General features: G+C 34.7%; 1 protein-coding gene across 2 annotated transcripts in view; it reads left to right on the forward strand.

The window, feature by feature from the left end:
- LOC148239561 (uncharacterized) overlaps positions 1 to 17,221 on the forward strand; it is a 61,268-nt gene extending 44,047 nt beyond the window's left edge. Inside the window, exons 2-7 of one of the 2 annotated variants that reach the window (XM_088183957.1) lie at positions 12,979 to 14,572; positions 14,635 to 15,000; positions 15,048 to 15,204; positions 15,267 to 15,885; positions 15,957 to 16,029; positions 16,438 to 17,221. In XM_088183957.1, coding sequence (XP_088040083.1) covers positions 13,007 to 14,572; positions 14,635 to 15,000; positions 15,048 to 15,204; positions 15,267 to 15,885; positions 15,957 to 16,029; positions 16,438 to 16,641 — 2,985 coding nt within the window. In that variant the 5' untranslated portion in view covers positions 12,979 to 13,006 and the 3' untranslated portion in view covers positions 16,642 to 17,221. The remainder of the gene's footprint in view (positions 1 to 12,978; positions 14,573 to 14,634; positions 15,001 to 15,047; positions 15,205 to 15,266; positions 15,886 to 15,956; positions 16,030 to 16,437) is intronic. The other variant, XM_088183966.1, reaches the window with a different exon arrangement.
- Positions 17,222 to 17,430: the final 209 nt, after the last annotated feature.

Consider the following 17,430-nt stretch of genomic DNA (forward strand, 5'->3'; position numbering starts at 1 on the left):
ATACACAATTCGTTGTACCTTTTTTTCTTAAGTTTTCGGTAACTGTCTTTGAGCTTTTCTTGGAGTCACATTCACAGTGTTGCCGGAGTCCTTACTTGCTGCACTGGATGCAGAACCAGCACGACTTCTTGGAGTTAAAAATGATGGTCCACTTTCCTCATCATCCCTTTCTCCGACAGATAATTCTTCAACAATAGGAATTCCAATGTTGTATTTAATGATACGGACTCTACTGTGATTCAGTTGTATGTAGAGGATCTTATCAACATTTGACGGGTCAATCCTTATACTCTGAGATGTTTCAAGGTGTCCTCTAATAGAAAAAACCCGTTCACTTTTCTGGCCATTTTCTGGCTTCAGCCGCCAACAACGGGAAGACCCTGTTGTAGTCTTTTCACCAGGTCAATACATCAATTTTATCAGGTCCGGGATAAATCTTGAAGGAGTCCCACTACTTTTCCACTGCCGATTTTCTCATGCTGAGCTTTTCAGCCACCAACTGATCCATGAAATCCATGTCGTCGAGGGCAGAAGTTGATGCCAGTCCGATATGCTGCCTTGTTGGAGTTTTCTGTTCAACCTCTTGAGACGATGGATGTGAGTCAAGAAATCTTCTTAGAGTGGACTCTTCCTTGTTGAACTGAGTAAGAGGTAATCCCTTATAATACGGGTAAAGTTGATTGGCCATACGTACATGGTGCTATCAGTACTAGGTTTCGACAAAACTCGTTTCATTTGTCTCTGAAATTCAGTGATGAATTCTTTCGTGAGTTGTTGTGTCAGCAGCGAGCACTTTTCCAAGATAAGATAAATGGGAATATTTTTTGAGCGGTCAGTGAATCATCAGTAGAAAGTCACTCACTCACATCTTTAACTTTTTCTAGTACCAGGACTAGTTCGGCCATAAACAAAGTCAAAGGGCGCATAATTTATCGTTATCGAAAATTATCGTTCCTTATCGATCATTATCGTTACTCAATCGATACGAAACGGAGACTTCGATCCTTAGTGTTGATGATCTGTCGATGCGCGATGATTTTGAATGTCCCGGAGAGTCGCGATTGCGTCCCTTGTTCTTGAATTGCGACCAGGACGCGTCCGTTACACGAGGCATCCAGCTCCTCAACACGCTTACTTAAAATACAGTATAAAGACGATGATGTTCAGATTTGTAATAAATTAATAAAAAATAAATAAGCAGTAATAAAGAGCAAGTCGGTGTGTCGATCGTTAAAGCACAGGTATATTTTTCAGGCAGTTTAAAAAAATATTATAATTGTTTACGATGTATATAAAACAATTAAACCAATAAGCCGCTGTTGTAAAAATAAAACAATCAAACTCAAATCATAATTCGCAACGACCTTCTTTCTATTTGTGTCAAATAAAAAAATCCTGTACATAAAAATATTTTTCCGGAACGTCGCTTAAATTAGGATTATATTACTTACAAAGTTCAAGGGGCAACAACCCTGTTAACATTTCATGACCATTTATTGCTCGCTCTGTGATCGCACGCCATTTTTAATTCGCATTTAATTAATTACAAACGAAGCGCCGATATAATTTTTCACACGTTCGAGAGTATAATTATATTGAATGCACGTGAACGACGATTTTTCTCACACATAGATATATCCTGACCCAACCCATATTTTTCCGTGTTTTTCACTTTTTTTTTTTAAAAAAAGTGAAAAACACGAGGCGTGTCCGGAAACACGCGAACGATTTTCAGACTGAAAATGATTGCCAAAAACCGCAAAATCGAGAATAAACAACGGTAATCGAATTACGTACTTCAACTGGAGCGTATATTATATTATATAGTAAATCGTTGGCCCAAAATAAATGTTTTTTTTAATGCTTCGATCTCATAAATATTGTTAATGCTATAATAAAGTATCGCAAATTTACAATCCATCAGCGCCTTTTATATTTTGAGTCAATCTGTACAAATAAAATTTATTTGGTTGACTCGTGCGATTGATTACTTCCATCCTGTGTTTCCATTGCTATAATCAAAACCGCAGTTTTACTGATACGTTTATATCATTCAGTTAAATAACAATCGCAAAATGACTAATATTAGATTTGAGCTTCAGTTAACTTCAAGATTACGCTTGTATATGTTAAATAAAAAAATCTATAAATTCAGTATCTCTAATTTAGACGATAAAAAATATTTTAAATGTTACCAAATTATAGTTTAAAAATCACTGAATATATGTACATAAGTTACGTATATATTACAAAATCGGTCGAATACTTTTTGCGACATCGCGAATGTAATAGTCATTGATAAAACGTTATTTTGTCACGATATCTGCTGCTTTTACACTAAAACCTGATGTTAAGTTTCAGTGTTTCTTTTGTGTCATCCTGGAACCTACGTGGTGGATAATTGATAGCTTTTTTCAATATAAATAAATTACACGCAGATTTAGCTGAATGAATATATTTATCCAACAACTAACAAAAAGTCAATATAATTTTAAAAAGGAATATCGTTACAACCCAAAACCGTGGTTTAATGATGATGTTAAAAATGCTATAAAGAAAAGAGATGAGTCATACAAAATTTTGGCTGTTGGCTAAGGATACAAACAAAATCATTGGAGCAGTTTTCTTGGATTTCAAGAGAGCCTTCGAAACAATAGACAGAAAAATAATGTTAAAGAAATTGGAGAGTATAGGTATAAGTGATATAGTTTTAAGATGGTTTAATAATTACTTATATAAAAGAAAACAAAAAGTTAAAATAAATAATGTATATTCTGAAGAGAAATTAGTGTCTTATGGAGTACCACAAGGGTCTAAATTGGGACCATTGTTATTTGTTTTGTATATTAATGATATAGTTAATAACGTGAAAAAATGTAAAATTCATCTATTTGCGGATGACACATTAATGTATTGCATAGGTGATAACATTAAAGAAATTGTAAATAATTTAAATAATGAATTAAGTATATTAGAAATATGGTTAAAGAATAATGTACTTAAATTAAATGAGAATAAAACTAAATGTATGTTTATTAATTATAAAAATGTGTTAGATAATAGTACCAAAATAGTAATAAATAACTCTAGTATAGAAATAGTGGATAATATAAAATATTTAGGAGTAATTGTTGATACAAAATTAAATTTTAAAGAACATTGTAATTACATATTAAAAAAAATTAGTAGAAAAATAGGTTTATTATCTAGATTAAGAAATATATTAAGTATAAATACAAAAAAAAAATTTACAATAGTATAATATTTCCCCATTTTAATTATTGTGCAACACTATTAAATATGTTAAATAAATTAGATAAACAAATGTTGCAAAAATTACAAAATAGGGCAATGAGAGTAATCTTAAATAAAAATAGATTAACTAATTGTAAAAGTATGATTGATAGATTAGAATGGTTGAATGTTCAAGAAATATTGAGTATGAATGTTTTAGTATTTATATATAAGTTAGAAAATAATATGTTACCAAAATATTTTAATAAGTATTTAATAAGAAATAAAGATGTACATAAATCTAATACTAGAAATAAAGAAAATTTAAAGATAATTAAGTATAAGAAAACGAGTACGGCTAGGGGAATTATGTACGGAGGTTTTGATTTATATAATAGTCTTCCAAGAGAAATCCGAAACAGCAAAAATATAACGGGTTTCATAAATGGAATAAAAAAACACCTTCGTACATATAGAAATAAATTATAATATTAAGACTTTATTATTGTATATTTTTATTTTTTCTTTCTGTTATGTATTTTTTATATATTTTTATATATGTTTACTAAATTTGTTAGATGTAAAGATTAGCTATTAAGCTAAATAAATTAATAAAATAAAATAAATAAATAAATACTACTTAGCATGGTTTTATAAAGTGTATAGAAACAGTGGTTACTAACATATGGTATATTTCGTGACACGTGGACCGCTTAAAACAATTATTAACAAAATAGATATAACAATATTTTGATATATTATAAACTATGTATTAGGTTGAGTAATGACAGAGGTGTTATTCATTGCGTACACCACTGCCGTTACCGGTAATAAGATCCTGCGAATCCAACCCTATGGGTGGGCACCCAGCTTGGAACGGCCGTGAGCGGTTTTCTATCCCCCGTAGTACTAAATATATTATTGGAGATATATTAGAGACGGGCTATCGCTGGTTTTGCAATGTGTTTATGCTACGTCAGTCGCAGCTTTCAGCCATTGGACTCCAGGAGGGGCCGAGCCCTTTGCCCCGCTTGCGTTAATATGCTATGCTTCGTTCGTCCTAGGTAGTGTCTCGCGTTCTACCCCAGACAGTTGGGATTTAACCCAAGAAAGGCCCCTTGCTCTCCCACACTGATGGATGGCGGGAGTCCAGCGTGTGGTGGACGGGCACCCAAATTGAGTAACGACAGTATAAGTTCATAGAGTCTATGAACTGAAAAACAGTAAAAAACTTTTTTGGGGTCGCTAAATTTATTTAACAAAAAATATAAATAAAATTATATTATCAAAATGTATATACAAATCTGTGACAGCCTGTGAGTCCCAAGCGACGCGTCGCAGATCGCGTACTCTCTCAGTCTTAACGACTACCAGATACGTGATGACGTGTGACGTGTGCAGAGAATGACTTACGGCTTGCGATTTCCAATACAGATTCAAACATAGAAAAAAATCATGAGTTTTTTAAGCGCATACCTCATATTAAATTCGTATAATTAAAGTTTTTATATATAAAAATACTCGCATATATGAAAAAACAATGTTTCATAAAATTGTGTTTTATTCACACATCTAACAAGCCAGAAGCATTATCATAAGTCCAACAAAAAATTTCACTTCAACTTCGTTGACGATTGAAAAAACATCAAAATTTTCAACTGGGGGAGGTGGGTTAGAAATAAAAACAGTTTGCGCATCACTGGCCTAGACCATGGCATTTTATATGCTTATTTAACATCGACAATAATCACATTTTCAATTAATGTTGATTTATTGATTAACTAGTAGCTCATTTTATTATAAGTAACACTTTTGATATGGAAGTATTAGTTAAAGTATATTCAGTAAATTTATAATTTCACTGACGTTTCAGTGAAATCATATTCGAATACATTTTCACCAGTAGATACATATTTCTACTAGTGAATATATATATAATTTAATTGATAGTCGCTAGTGAAATTGTATGCTGCTCTAAATTGTCTTTACTGCTCAAATCCTGCCTAAACAAATCCAACTCAATTTTAAGAAAGTTCTAAATTTATATTAATTTGATTTTATTTTAATTCTACGAAGGTATTAAATGTATATGTTACAGTGAATGTGTAGTACATGTGAAGTTATATTTTCACTGGCGTTTCAGTGATTTTTTTTTCACCCATAGATATTTGTTTCTATTAGTGAATATTATATAATTTAATTGATAAGTGCTAGTAAATGAAATGCTACTCTAAACTGTAGTTGAAATTCAATTTTACAGTTGTGAAACATCCATTTACTGTTCAAACCCAAACCTAACATAAATTAATTATATTTATTTTTTTAATTTCATCAAGTTTGGGTTTAAACATAGTTTTGTCAAATTGAGTTTTATAGATATTTTAGAGCAGTATGTAAGTTTACCAGGAAAGTCATTTGGGGACATTTGCCTAAAAAATCCATGATACTAAACCAAAAATTTTCTGGTTATCTCTTAAAAGAAAATCTAAAAAAGTCAGTCTCGAATCTATCCTAAAAAGATTTTTTTAAATATGTAATTTTAGTGAAATTATATCGAGATACATTTTCGCTGGTAGATAAATATTTTTTTGCCAGTGAAAATATAATTTATCTGGCATGTGCTAGTAAAATTATACATGCTTATCATTATTTATTTATACGCCATGTATAAATGTATTTTTCAGTGAAGTTATATTTTCACTAATGAAGTACAAATACATTTTCATACATTTTAATAAATAATAGATTTTATGAAATTAACGCGGCTCTAAAATGCCTATGAAACTCAATTTGGTAGTTGCGAAATGTCCATGTGTTGTTCAAACCCAAACCTAACCTAATTAAAATTTTAAAGCTAAATTATTTTTAGAACTAGTCCAAAATATAAACTATGCAAACTCATCTCTCAGGGGAAAATAAGCAGACATTGCATCTCACATATTTCTCCATAGTTTGTCTGCATTCCGATATTACAATATGTTTTAAAAATATGATAGCTATTCTTACTGATATTACTATGGACTTCTAATATAAGAGGACTGATTAAAGTACATCTAAACCGAATTTTGGTCAATAGGAGAGCGCAAAAACAATTATCACTTCTCAGAAGTCAAAAATCCACGTCAAAAGCAATAAAATCGTTCCGTCGCCGTCGCAGTGGGAACGCTCGTTACCGAGCGTTCCCACTGCGACGGCGCCGACACGATTTTATTGCTTTTGACGCGAATTTTTGACTTCTGAGAAGTGATAATTGTTTTTGCCCCCTCCTATTGGTCAAAATTCGGTTTAGATGTGCTTCACCCGATTCTCACTTATTGTAAATTATAATATTGTTATAGTCTGAATATGAACACGTTCTTATTAAGTCTAAATAATGACGTTCATAAATCTGTAGTCGCCGCAAAGACGCATGGTCCATCTCACTTTATCTGTTGATATATTGTTTTCAGCTACGCAGCTTTTATTTATCTAATCTTTTGAGTGCTGTATTCTTATTTATTCTTATAGAATTCCAATATTTTAGAATAACGTTTCAAGTTTTTAAATATTTTTACATGTAGGTCGTCGTGTAGTGAAGTAATTTTCATCAATTGTAGGTCAATTGCGTCAATAATTCACACAGTACAAAACCACACCACGACCTCCCTCTGCTTCTGCTTCTTCCCACTACCCATTTTTTATATAAAAACAATTTTTACGTTGCACGAAGAGGTCAAAAGACCAAATAATTGCGACCGTCAGAATTTTCACTCAATACCCGCGGGCGTATTTTTTTTTTACCTTCTGACCTTTCTTTATACCCACCACTGAGATTGGCAGGTGCGACTCAATTTGGACCTCTGAGAATGTATTATATATTATAAATATATATTGTAGATGCCTTGCCGTGTCTTTCATCAATTTTCGCTTCCCAAAATCTAGGCTTCGTGAGACGGTAATATCCATCATCGACCCGTCTGCTCAATGTCAGGGTCAAAGCACACCATAAAAACGTTATGTAATTTTGTTTACTTAATTTTTTTAACAACAATAAAAAATGTATTACGATGGATAATGGCGGCTTAAATTGCGGGCTATTATTTTTTTAATGTCTAATTAATGCAGTTCAACTTTTTGTTCGTTTTGCGAACGGTTCTGATTTAACTGTGTCGCTTATGGTTTTTTTTTATTGTATTATACAATATTCTGGCTCATATATCTTTGAAAATCTAACGCTCCTTTAGCTAATGTCGATGATTCGGGGCGAAACCAGACTCGTTGATTTTGTACAGCATTATCATACTATTTTGCATGTGAAACGGCATAACACGAGAATCAAAATTGTATAAATTTGACAACTTGGCTATGTTCTGGAATGTGCAATTCAATAATGTAAAATCAAAAAATGATTAATGAATACGCATATATTAATTTTACCTTGCTTTAACTTTTTGAATGTTAAAGTGATTTACAACAATTTTTCTCAACGGTGATTTGTAAAATTAGTATTGATAAACACTAAAAGCGAATAACAATATTTCCTGTCGTACCGTAGTATCGTTTATATCAGATCGCATATCGCTTAAGGAGCGATCTAATATAAACGACTATTTGCCGAATTAAAACAGCTAATATGGAACGATAAAGATTTAGATCACAAGCGCCGAAGCGCAAGATAATGAGTGTAACATAACGCAAAAAAAATGTCGGCGGATCTAGATTAGTCATTTTGTGGTAAAATAATACAAGTAACGCATTCTTTTCAAATTTGACGCTATTTTTCTATGTCAAATTTATTAACCAGTAAATCAGTAAACTATGATGTTAGCGTTTAAATAAGTAATTATTATTTTTATAATAAATATATTTTAATTTTACAATATTGTTTTTGTATACAATGACTTAGAGCCGGGAAACGCATATATGAGTTATTCGTTGTTCAGAGCTTAAATTTCTTACAAATGATATATTGTATTAATTTACTTTGGTGTATTAAAATAATTTAATATTATCGATGGTTCTTATGTCTGCACTACACTCTCTGGAAGTTGGCCAAGAACGGAGAATATAGTGGGTTACTTCGGTCGAGCTCGGTTCTGCTCGCTCTAAAATCTCTCGGAAGTTGTCCGAGGTTACCGAGAACGGGAGGTAAAGTGGGGGTAATTCAGTCGACTTGGCCAGCTTCGAGCTCTTCCGAACATTGTCGGCATTATTTCCGAGTCAAAGGGAGCTGCTCTTTCGAGCGCGAGCGGTAAGATACTTACTCTTTCGCTCTCTCGCGTGCTAAGTGACGAGAGTGAGAGATAATGATATGGTGTTTCGCAAACTGAGATAAAACGAGTAACTCGGTTCAGTTTCAGTATGCGCGTAGGCGTCCTATGGTTAAAACGCGTGTCGAGCGCTGCATCGTGGTCACGTGGTCAAGTTATAATACCACATGCTTGTCGGGGGCTTCAACAGACTCTTACTGACATATTTGAATATTTTAGGGCACCAAAAGGGATTAATTATATTTTTGATAGTATATTCTTCTAACAGATATCGTTATTATATTTTTTTTCATATAAAATTAAATAATTAGTTGTACTTGATTTTGTTAAAAAAAAATTGTTTCCAATATCCTTATGTATTTTCCTAGATCGGTTTATATAAATGTCACACCATAACGAATTCTTATTTAGAATCGATGGCGACAAATTCTAGGATAGTCACAGATGTGGTGTTCGTATTCTGAAGTATCATTTTTATGTCTTATGGCATTTTGCAAAAGCCGACAAAGATTTTGCGTAAATTGAATATTTACGACCGAAAAGTTTTCACTGATATTGTATTGGTGAGTACCCACTTAAATTTTTATAATTATAAGTAGCGTAATTTTAATAATATGACAATTTAAAAATTGCGATTATTTGGCACATTTTTCGATCGCGCGCAAATATGCCTGCTGTACGTGACAGAAGCCGCCGTCCAGACGTCATTCACGGACGCCGTCAGGACGGCAATGAAATTTGTAACAGCGTGGCCGCTACTCGGAAGTCGGCAACCTTGGCCGACTTCAGTTGAGCTTCGGTTCGGACAACTTCCAGAGAGTGTAGTGCAAGCATGATACATCTTCGATGAAATAATCGACCAAAAGCCGAAATTTCTGCATGTAAAGGGTTTAACGGTATCCATTAGCAGTTTCAAATCACTTACATAAACGCAGTATCCCCAGATTACATTGCCAATATTACAGAATTTAAATCTACCGTAACGCAGTTATACAGTTTGATCTGTATTAGATAATAACAAAGAGTCTGGTTCTGCCCTGAATTATATACTTGAAGAGACGTTGAACTTTTTTACTTAATTTATGAATAGATTGATTATATATGTACATATAAGATAAAAACTTTGTATTTTAACTTGAAAAATCTGTCGCTATGAATCTCGTTAATCATGTCTGATTTATTTCACTTGAGCGAAACTTTTTGCTTATCAACTCTTTCATACTTTTACGACTCCGATATAGCTAAATAGACTCGCCGCAATTTGCGAGCAGCTAAACGAGCAAATTGGATCAGCGCGTTCTTTTTTTTTACAAAAGAGGTCATTATGTCATCTCCACCACCGTGAAGGACTACTCGAATCGTAGGTCAAGTTACACCAGACACAAACCAAATCACCTTGGACAGCTGCAATTCCTGTGACTTTTTCTTCGTATGCTTACATAATACGTATTGAAATAATATCAAAGACAGGGTGGTTAAGAACGGAGGATTGACGCTAACCCCCCAGAGATGAATTGCCTCCCACTCGTTCTCTTTGAATACCAAAAGGAGAGCCATTCTTCTCCGGAACGTCTTTTATTAAATCAATAGCCATACAACGTGACGTGAATATACACCATGGATAAGGTACATCTATGCAAAGTCCACATAGATGTATTTTTATACACGTGGTTGTTAGCGACCCCCATGTAACATATGTTGATCGAAAAGTCCCCTGCTTATTTATTACACATACATACAGGAGGCCGTTAATACAGCGATGAATTTGTAATCACGGCTAGCTTTTGTGTCGAAAATAAACCATCGATCCAATTATGAATACCACGAGAGCCTTCTGGTATATATATAATTATATCACTTTGATTTATTATGTGTATATGTTAGCCATCTTATAATCACTCGTAAACTCAAAACACTTAGTATTGTTTATTTTCAACTGAAATAATTACCTTCTTATCTGTGTTTATTATTATAGTAGAATAATATTTATTGTTCACTATTTTTTATCTGACGTAAGCGTTGCGATTAGATTATCTCGGAGTGTGTAAGTAATGCGTTCTATTTTCTTAAATGTTTAAGCTCTTCAAATGATTGAACAGTTCTTTTAATTATTCATATTTTAGAGAACAAAACGTTCTCAAAAACAATTCATTCTATGTACATATAATAAGAATGTATGGGAACCATTATGAAGAGCTGTTAAAAATTGCGATGTATTATTTGCGTATATCGGTGATTCCCAAGATTTTTAATTTTTTAATGTAATAAATTGACCGCGTAACGAGATTTTTATAGTTAAAAATAATGAGTTGAATAAAAAATTAAAAATAAATTTACAAAAATATGCCAATAATGTAGAAATATGACAGTCAAAGCATTACGAATAGCTAAAAAATATAGTATAAAAAGTCGATAGTGTCGTCGATTTGGCACATTTTTCGATCGCGCGCAAATATGCCAGCTGTACGTGACAGAAGCCGCCGTCCGGACGGCATATGAAATTTGCGACAGTAATCGCTTACTCGAAGTCGTAGGTCTCGGCCGACTTCAGTTGTAGCTTCGGTTCGGACAACTTCCAGAGAGTGTAGTGCAGGCATTACACAATTTATTGTATTACAATATTTATGCCACAAAGAATATGTTTGTTTATTAATCACACGCTTATTTTTATAATACATTTTCATGATTTTTGGATAAATAAATACTAAAAAATATGTATTGTACCAGAGCAACCAGCTTCATACATTGTCAGTTATCTGGAAAATACTTATATAATTAAATCAGCTATCCGGAGTTCATCATTACAAGATCGGTTTACAGCGTTTCAACGTTTAACTCTAGAACCGTTCTGCGTCTTCCGGGTGGTTAACTCAAGGAAACGACTAGATAATCGTTGTCGTCTGTGTACTCTCACCACTTCTCTAAAAAACAATAGCTCGGACGAAATCGAAATTTCCGCTGAAGAGATTCGCTTTTACTCATTGTTGCTGTTTCATATGCGTGTAATTTTATAATTATTATCGCCGATACGCATACACACACACGTGACGTTGCACGTGTACTGATGAAATGGAATACTTTCGCGCAGTATACGTTACCATACATAGAGTACAATATACAATATTATGTTTAAATATCATCTGAAAATACCAAAATGTAGTTTTTGTGGAAAAGTGCAGTAAGACAAAACCCGAAAGGCCTGGGTTAAATACCGTTAAGGACCGAAATGCACATGTCACGATTACAACGGCGGTTTCATTTTTTGCGCTTTACATTAAATTCTGTATTATATGTAGCATTTTTTTATATATATGTAAAATTCAGGGACGTCATTTCAGTTTTTTCCATGGGGGGGGGGGGGTTGCAAAAGTCGACCATTTTATTTTATTATTTCGATTTCATTGTGATTCATAGTATTTCATTAAATTACATGCATTTTTCTAGCCACATTCCGGTTTAAAATCCACGTCAAAAGCAATAAAATCGTGCCGTCGCAGTCGCACTGGAAACGCTCGGCTATCTAGCGACTTTTTTTTATAACAATATTACGACATACAATACGTGAGAATCGAATGAAGCACGTCTAAACCGAATTTTGACTAGTAAAAGAGCGCAAAAAAACTTCTCAGAAGTCAAAAATCCACGTCAAAAGCAATAAAATCGTGTTGGTGCTGTCGCAGTGAGAACGCTAGTTTATCTAGTGGTCTTACAGCGACTTTTTATAATAATATTACAAATTGAAAGTAAAACAACTAAACCGAATTTTGACCAATAGGAGAGCGCAAAAAAATTATCACTTCTCAGAAGTCAAAAGCAATAAAATCGTGCCGTCGGTGTCGCATTTATGAGACCCTTTTAACGACTCTTTCGCAACTAATTTCGTAGCAACAATTATGGGTGATCCCGACAGTAAAATATAAAAATGATATTTATAGAAGTATGATGCATATGGTTCCTCAAATAATTTATTAATTCATATTCAATTTTGTACCCTTTCTAATAAAATATTATTTTATTGTACTGCGATTCCAATGAATACTTATTTTAATATGTTAAACAGCTGTGTGATAAAAGTGTGATTACATGAAATGGCATGAAAAAGCTTTTGCACCGTACATCACATTTTTTTGGCTCGTATTATTATTATGAATATTCGGAAGCTATCAAAGATTATGCAGAGATTATATTTATTAAACAACACCTAACATCCATGTGAACTTTGTACCATTGTTACTAATATCCCACACACAATAATTTATTGTGGAAAGTGCGTGCATTCTCTCACACGTGTTTCAATTCAATTTTCATACATTGGTCGTTCAACTTGAATTGTAAAAAATAACATTAGAAAAACACCTTCCTCCGACTAAGCTGCAATAATGCAGTTTTTCAAGTAATTGGATTATTTTATTTATAGCCGTGTCGCTAGGTACTTGAAAGAAAATTCTTGCTTAGAAACTTATCATTAACGTCGCGTTTACTTGCATTGTTTCAGATGAATCCCCATCGATAGGAGAGTGGCGATGTGTGACGACAATCTAGAAGTCTCGCAAGCCGAATGCGACCAGACCCAGGAAGAAGCGGAAGCCCCGTTCGATGTGTCCACAATCGACAGGACCGCCATAGAGAACATCATCATCGAGTCGGAAACACAGGAGAATCCAGAAGAAGTTGACGATGTGATAGTGCCGGAGAAAATTGTGCAAAAATGCATGTTGCATCTAGAACCGAACCATTTACCGATAAACACAGGCAGCGACAGCGGAGTGGAGGTGGCAGCCGGCGAGTACGCAAGTAGCGGTGCTCCGGAAGGACTATCGTGCGCGTCGAGTCTCATCAGCTGCGGATCCGGCTGTGAAGACTCATTTGACGTCTTATCGTGCAATAACAATGACAGGCTAGAGGATTTCAAAGCTGCGATAGCCGGAGATGGCACCAGTGAAGGCGGAAGCGAAAGCTCATCGATCACCGGTAGCGGATCTGGACTCGGTATCGCTCCTAAACGACTTCCTGGCTCAAAAAAGCGAGTCGCTGTCACCGAACCTGGAAAATCACCACGACCTAAACCTTCTACGGCGCCTAGACCGACTCAAGGTAAAGCTCCGGCTTTAGCGACTAGAGAAAGAGCCAGATCGCGTGAGAAATCCGTTCCCGGAGATAAACCCCCGCCTCCGACCGGACCGAAACCAGTAGTACCGCCGCGCGCTAGACCCAGAGCCACTCCGGATTCGCTAGCTCTCATATGCAGAGAATCGCCACCTATGAAAGTCAAAGCCACCAAAACGTCTTCAGCGAGATGCAGAACGCCGGGAGCTTCTCCTGCTCCACCGATCGCTTCGAGCACGTCTCCTAGAGCTTCCGTTGAGAATCAACTACCGAAATCGTCGAATCGGATGACGCCAGATTCTAAAGCCGCTTATGATAAATATGCTACGTTACCTAGGAGAAGACGAGAGAACTCTCCGGAGCTTAGTTTGCTCAAAAAAGACAAGAGCAATTCTTCTTCGCTAGAAAATTCTCTATACAAAGCAAATACTTTCCGAAGAGCAGTGACAAGAGATAGAGAATCGCCTCCTTTGAAAAGCTTACCACCATATCCTAGAAACAAGCACACTAAAATTAAGATTTATCACGAAACTAGCGTCCAGACTGCTCTTATAGGAACTGATGTTGAGAATGCTTTAGCGGGCGTTGGAATCAAGGAGATAAGGACTGATTTAGTATTGGTTAAGAAAGCAAGTAAAGGCGTGCAAGTCGACAATAGGAATAAGGAAATCGAACGCTTGGAAGCTAAAGTGAAACTTTTGACTGATAATAATGCAAAGCTGCAGGGTCATTGTGATGAGCAAACGCAAAAGCTTACGGCGATGGAAACCAGACTCGAAGAAGAGAGAGCCGATAAGGTCGCCGCTCAGGAAGAACTTCAGAGGAACACGCAAAGAGTTTTGAGCATGCTTGGTGGAGAATCTGGAGAAGGAGGCGATAGCTTGATCCTTCTAGAATCGCAGCTGCAAACGTCTGCCAATATTGTATTTAAGCAACAAGAAGAGATTAATAAACTGCACATCAATAACAGGGAATTGCAAAAGGTAATGAAATTTTTATATGCAGTTTTTAAAGAACCAATAACTTATTATTTTTATTCTTCTAGGAATTGAATAGAACCGTTAAAGCTTATCGTTCACTCGAGAGTCACTTAGAAGAAACCGAGCAAGAGTCCAATGAATTACAAGAATTCTTACAAGCCGAAAAGACTACTTTACAAGACGCATTGAAAGAGAGCGAAGAATCAACTTTAAGACTTCAACGAGAAGTCATGAGAAGTAGACGCGAATGTCGACTCTTGGTTCGTCTCAGCGAGCAAAGGAGACATGAGATATTAGCTGCTCGTGCCAAATTGGCGGTTACGCGTCCAGCTCAAGCCGCTCCTATAGCTTTGCCGACTTTAGCGCAACGTCTCCAAAATCTGTTGCACACCTTGATAGTAACTTACTCTATATCTCCAGACGATCTAGAGGTAATGCTATAATGAATACGAATTTTAATACATATATTAATCTATAGATATCATTCCAGGATGTTATATTCCATAACGAAGCTTATAGCAGAAGTGGCAGTAGTGAGGCGTGCTCTCCGGGCAGTCCGTTACCAACTCGTCCGCAACCACCGACATCTCTACCAGGACCGACTTCACATTTCCACTCTTCAAGATTTTCCGATGGTAATATTTTTAATATTTCTTCTTCTTACTATTTTAATTCATCGATTCGTTCATATTTTCAGATGAAAATTCGGCAGATCTCTTAGACTCTGAAACGGAGCCGTGTCTCATGATGGAGAACGTACTAGAAGACGTCGCCATTCCCGATACTTATTCTCACAATCTCGTCTCTTCCGGTCTAAGCATAATGTCCTGTCCAAACACAGCGCCTCAGAACATAATGGAAGACGTCCCACTGACTTGCCCGATCCTCGGAAGCTCTCATCCCAACGAAAATAGACTTTTAAGAAACGATCACAAAGAAGACTCCTTCAGCTCATTGCACAACATAACCACGTTCAGCAACGACGACCTATCGCCTGCAGTTCCCGACGAGAAACCAATATCCGAATCGTCCTATTATCCAGACATGGACACTTATGACTTACTGAACATGGGATATTCGGAGCACGACTCGCTGCAGAATTTATCGCAGGCGATTCTTCAAAGACAACAGTCCGAAGCGGAGTGCAGCATGTCGGAAGACGTTCTGCATCAAAAGGACAATGATATGTATAACGTACCAAACACTGTAGTTGACCAAGTGATTTTGGTGGACAACTTGGTTGCCAAATTGCTGAAGACGTTGAAAATCATTCATACTCTAAATGACGCTGGTTGTCATCTGACGAGAACACCAAAGTATGTACCAAAATATAATGGTTTCCTGCTGTTGAAAATTTAATTGATTTTATTTATTTATTAATCCACAGAGAAAGATTAAACAATATATGCGAAGAAGCCGGTGCTCCCAAAATTGACGAAAAAGAACTGAATAAGAAATTGGTAAACTTACAGCATTTCAAATAACTTATAACATAGTAGATAAAAGTTCTATAAATTAACAGTTTGTTTTACTATATTTATTACCCCAATAATTAGATTTAATCTAATCCTAAATATTATTGAACTGCTCGTAAATAGCATTTTTTATGTCTCTGTGGCAAAATTTTGTTATCAAATTTAATCTGAGAGATAAATACATGTAGTAACTTTCATAACAAAAAATCATTTCAAATTTTTCTGCTTGAAATTAATTAAAAATAGACTGCTTCATATAATCTATAGTTAAGAACAAACTTTTATAAAAATAATCAATCCAGTTTATTGTGTCATCTGAAAATAATGTTGTGTTTTATAAAATTAGTCAGTACAGTATATAGATCAATATAATATATTCTTTCTTATTTCCAGTGTAACGACAGAATGAACGGCAACTACAGCAAACACGATAAGAAATTATGCAACGGAGATTGCAATAAATCGGAAAATTGGTGTTCGAAAAACTGTTCCACTAACAACCTATGCAGCACCGAAGAACAAACGAGTCCTCGTCACTCCGGTGCAAGCTTAGGCGACGCGGTCAATTCACCCCAACCGATAGACTCGGCGGCGTAAACGCATTCATTTAAAGTGTATATGTAGTCGATCTCATATTTTTGAACTAATCGAAAAGCACAAATTGTCAATTGAAACAATGATTGTTATAGAGAAATGTATTATAAATTGATATTAATCGAATTTAACAAGACAAATAATTCATTAATTCGCTTTAACTGTTGAATTTGCTTACAAATTTTTTTTCATATATGTATGTTTTGTATCGGACTGATTGATAAGTCGAAGAGTTTTACGAAGACCGATAGACTAGTTCTTTTTATTATTTTGTAAAATATATTTAGCTGTGATATATATAAAATAGTGAGTTAAATGCATATGGCCAATTAATTTTTGTTTGTTTGTATAGACGAACGTTCTCATGCTGCCATGATTGTATTGTTCCAACTATTATTATTATTAACCCCCGTATTATATTTACGCAAAATGCGTACGTACATATTATTTTTGTAAATGTATATATATCAAATCTTCCGTATCATATTTTTCTCCGTCTCTTCGTCATTGAAGCTTCATTTGAAATGTGAATGCAGTAACGGAACAAAACTGTGAAAATGAACTAATAAATAAGTAAAAGAAACTGATAATGTTTTATTTACATCTATTTAAACTCAAGTATCGCCGTACATCTTTCACTGTTTTAAAGTGCCCCAGATAGTTATATATTTACATATACAACTAAAAAAATAATAAATAAAAAACATATATTTAAATTTTATTTAATGTAAATAATACCAATAAATTAAAGAATGCGAAATAAATTAACATACCAAAAAATATTGAGAGCCT

Source organism: Plectrocnemia conspersa, unplaced genomic scaffold, assembly GCF_051122295.1.
Source record: "Plectrocnemia conspersa isolate PC_06_02 unplaced genomic scaffold, ASM5112229v1 ptg000001l, whole genome shotgun sequence".
NCBI lineage: Eukaryota > Metazoa > Arthropoda > Insecta > Trichoptera > Polycentropodidae > Plectrocnemia > Plectrocnemia conspersa.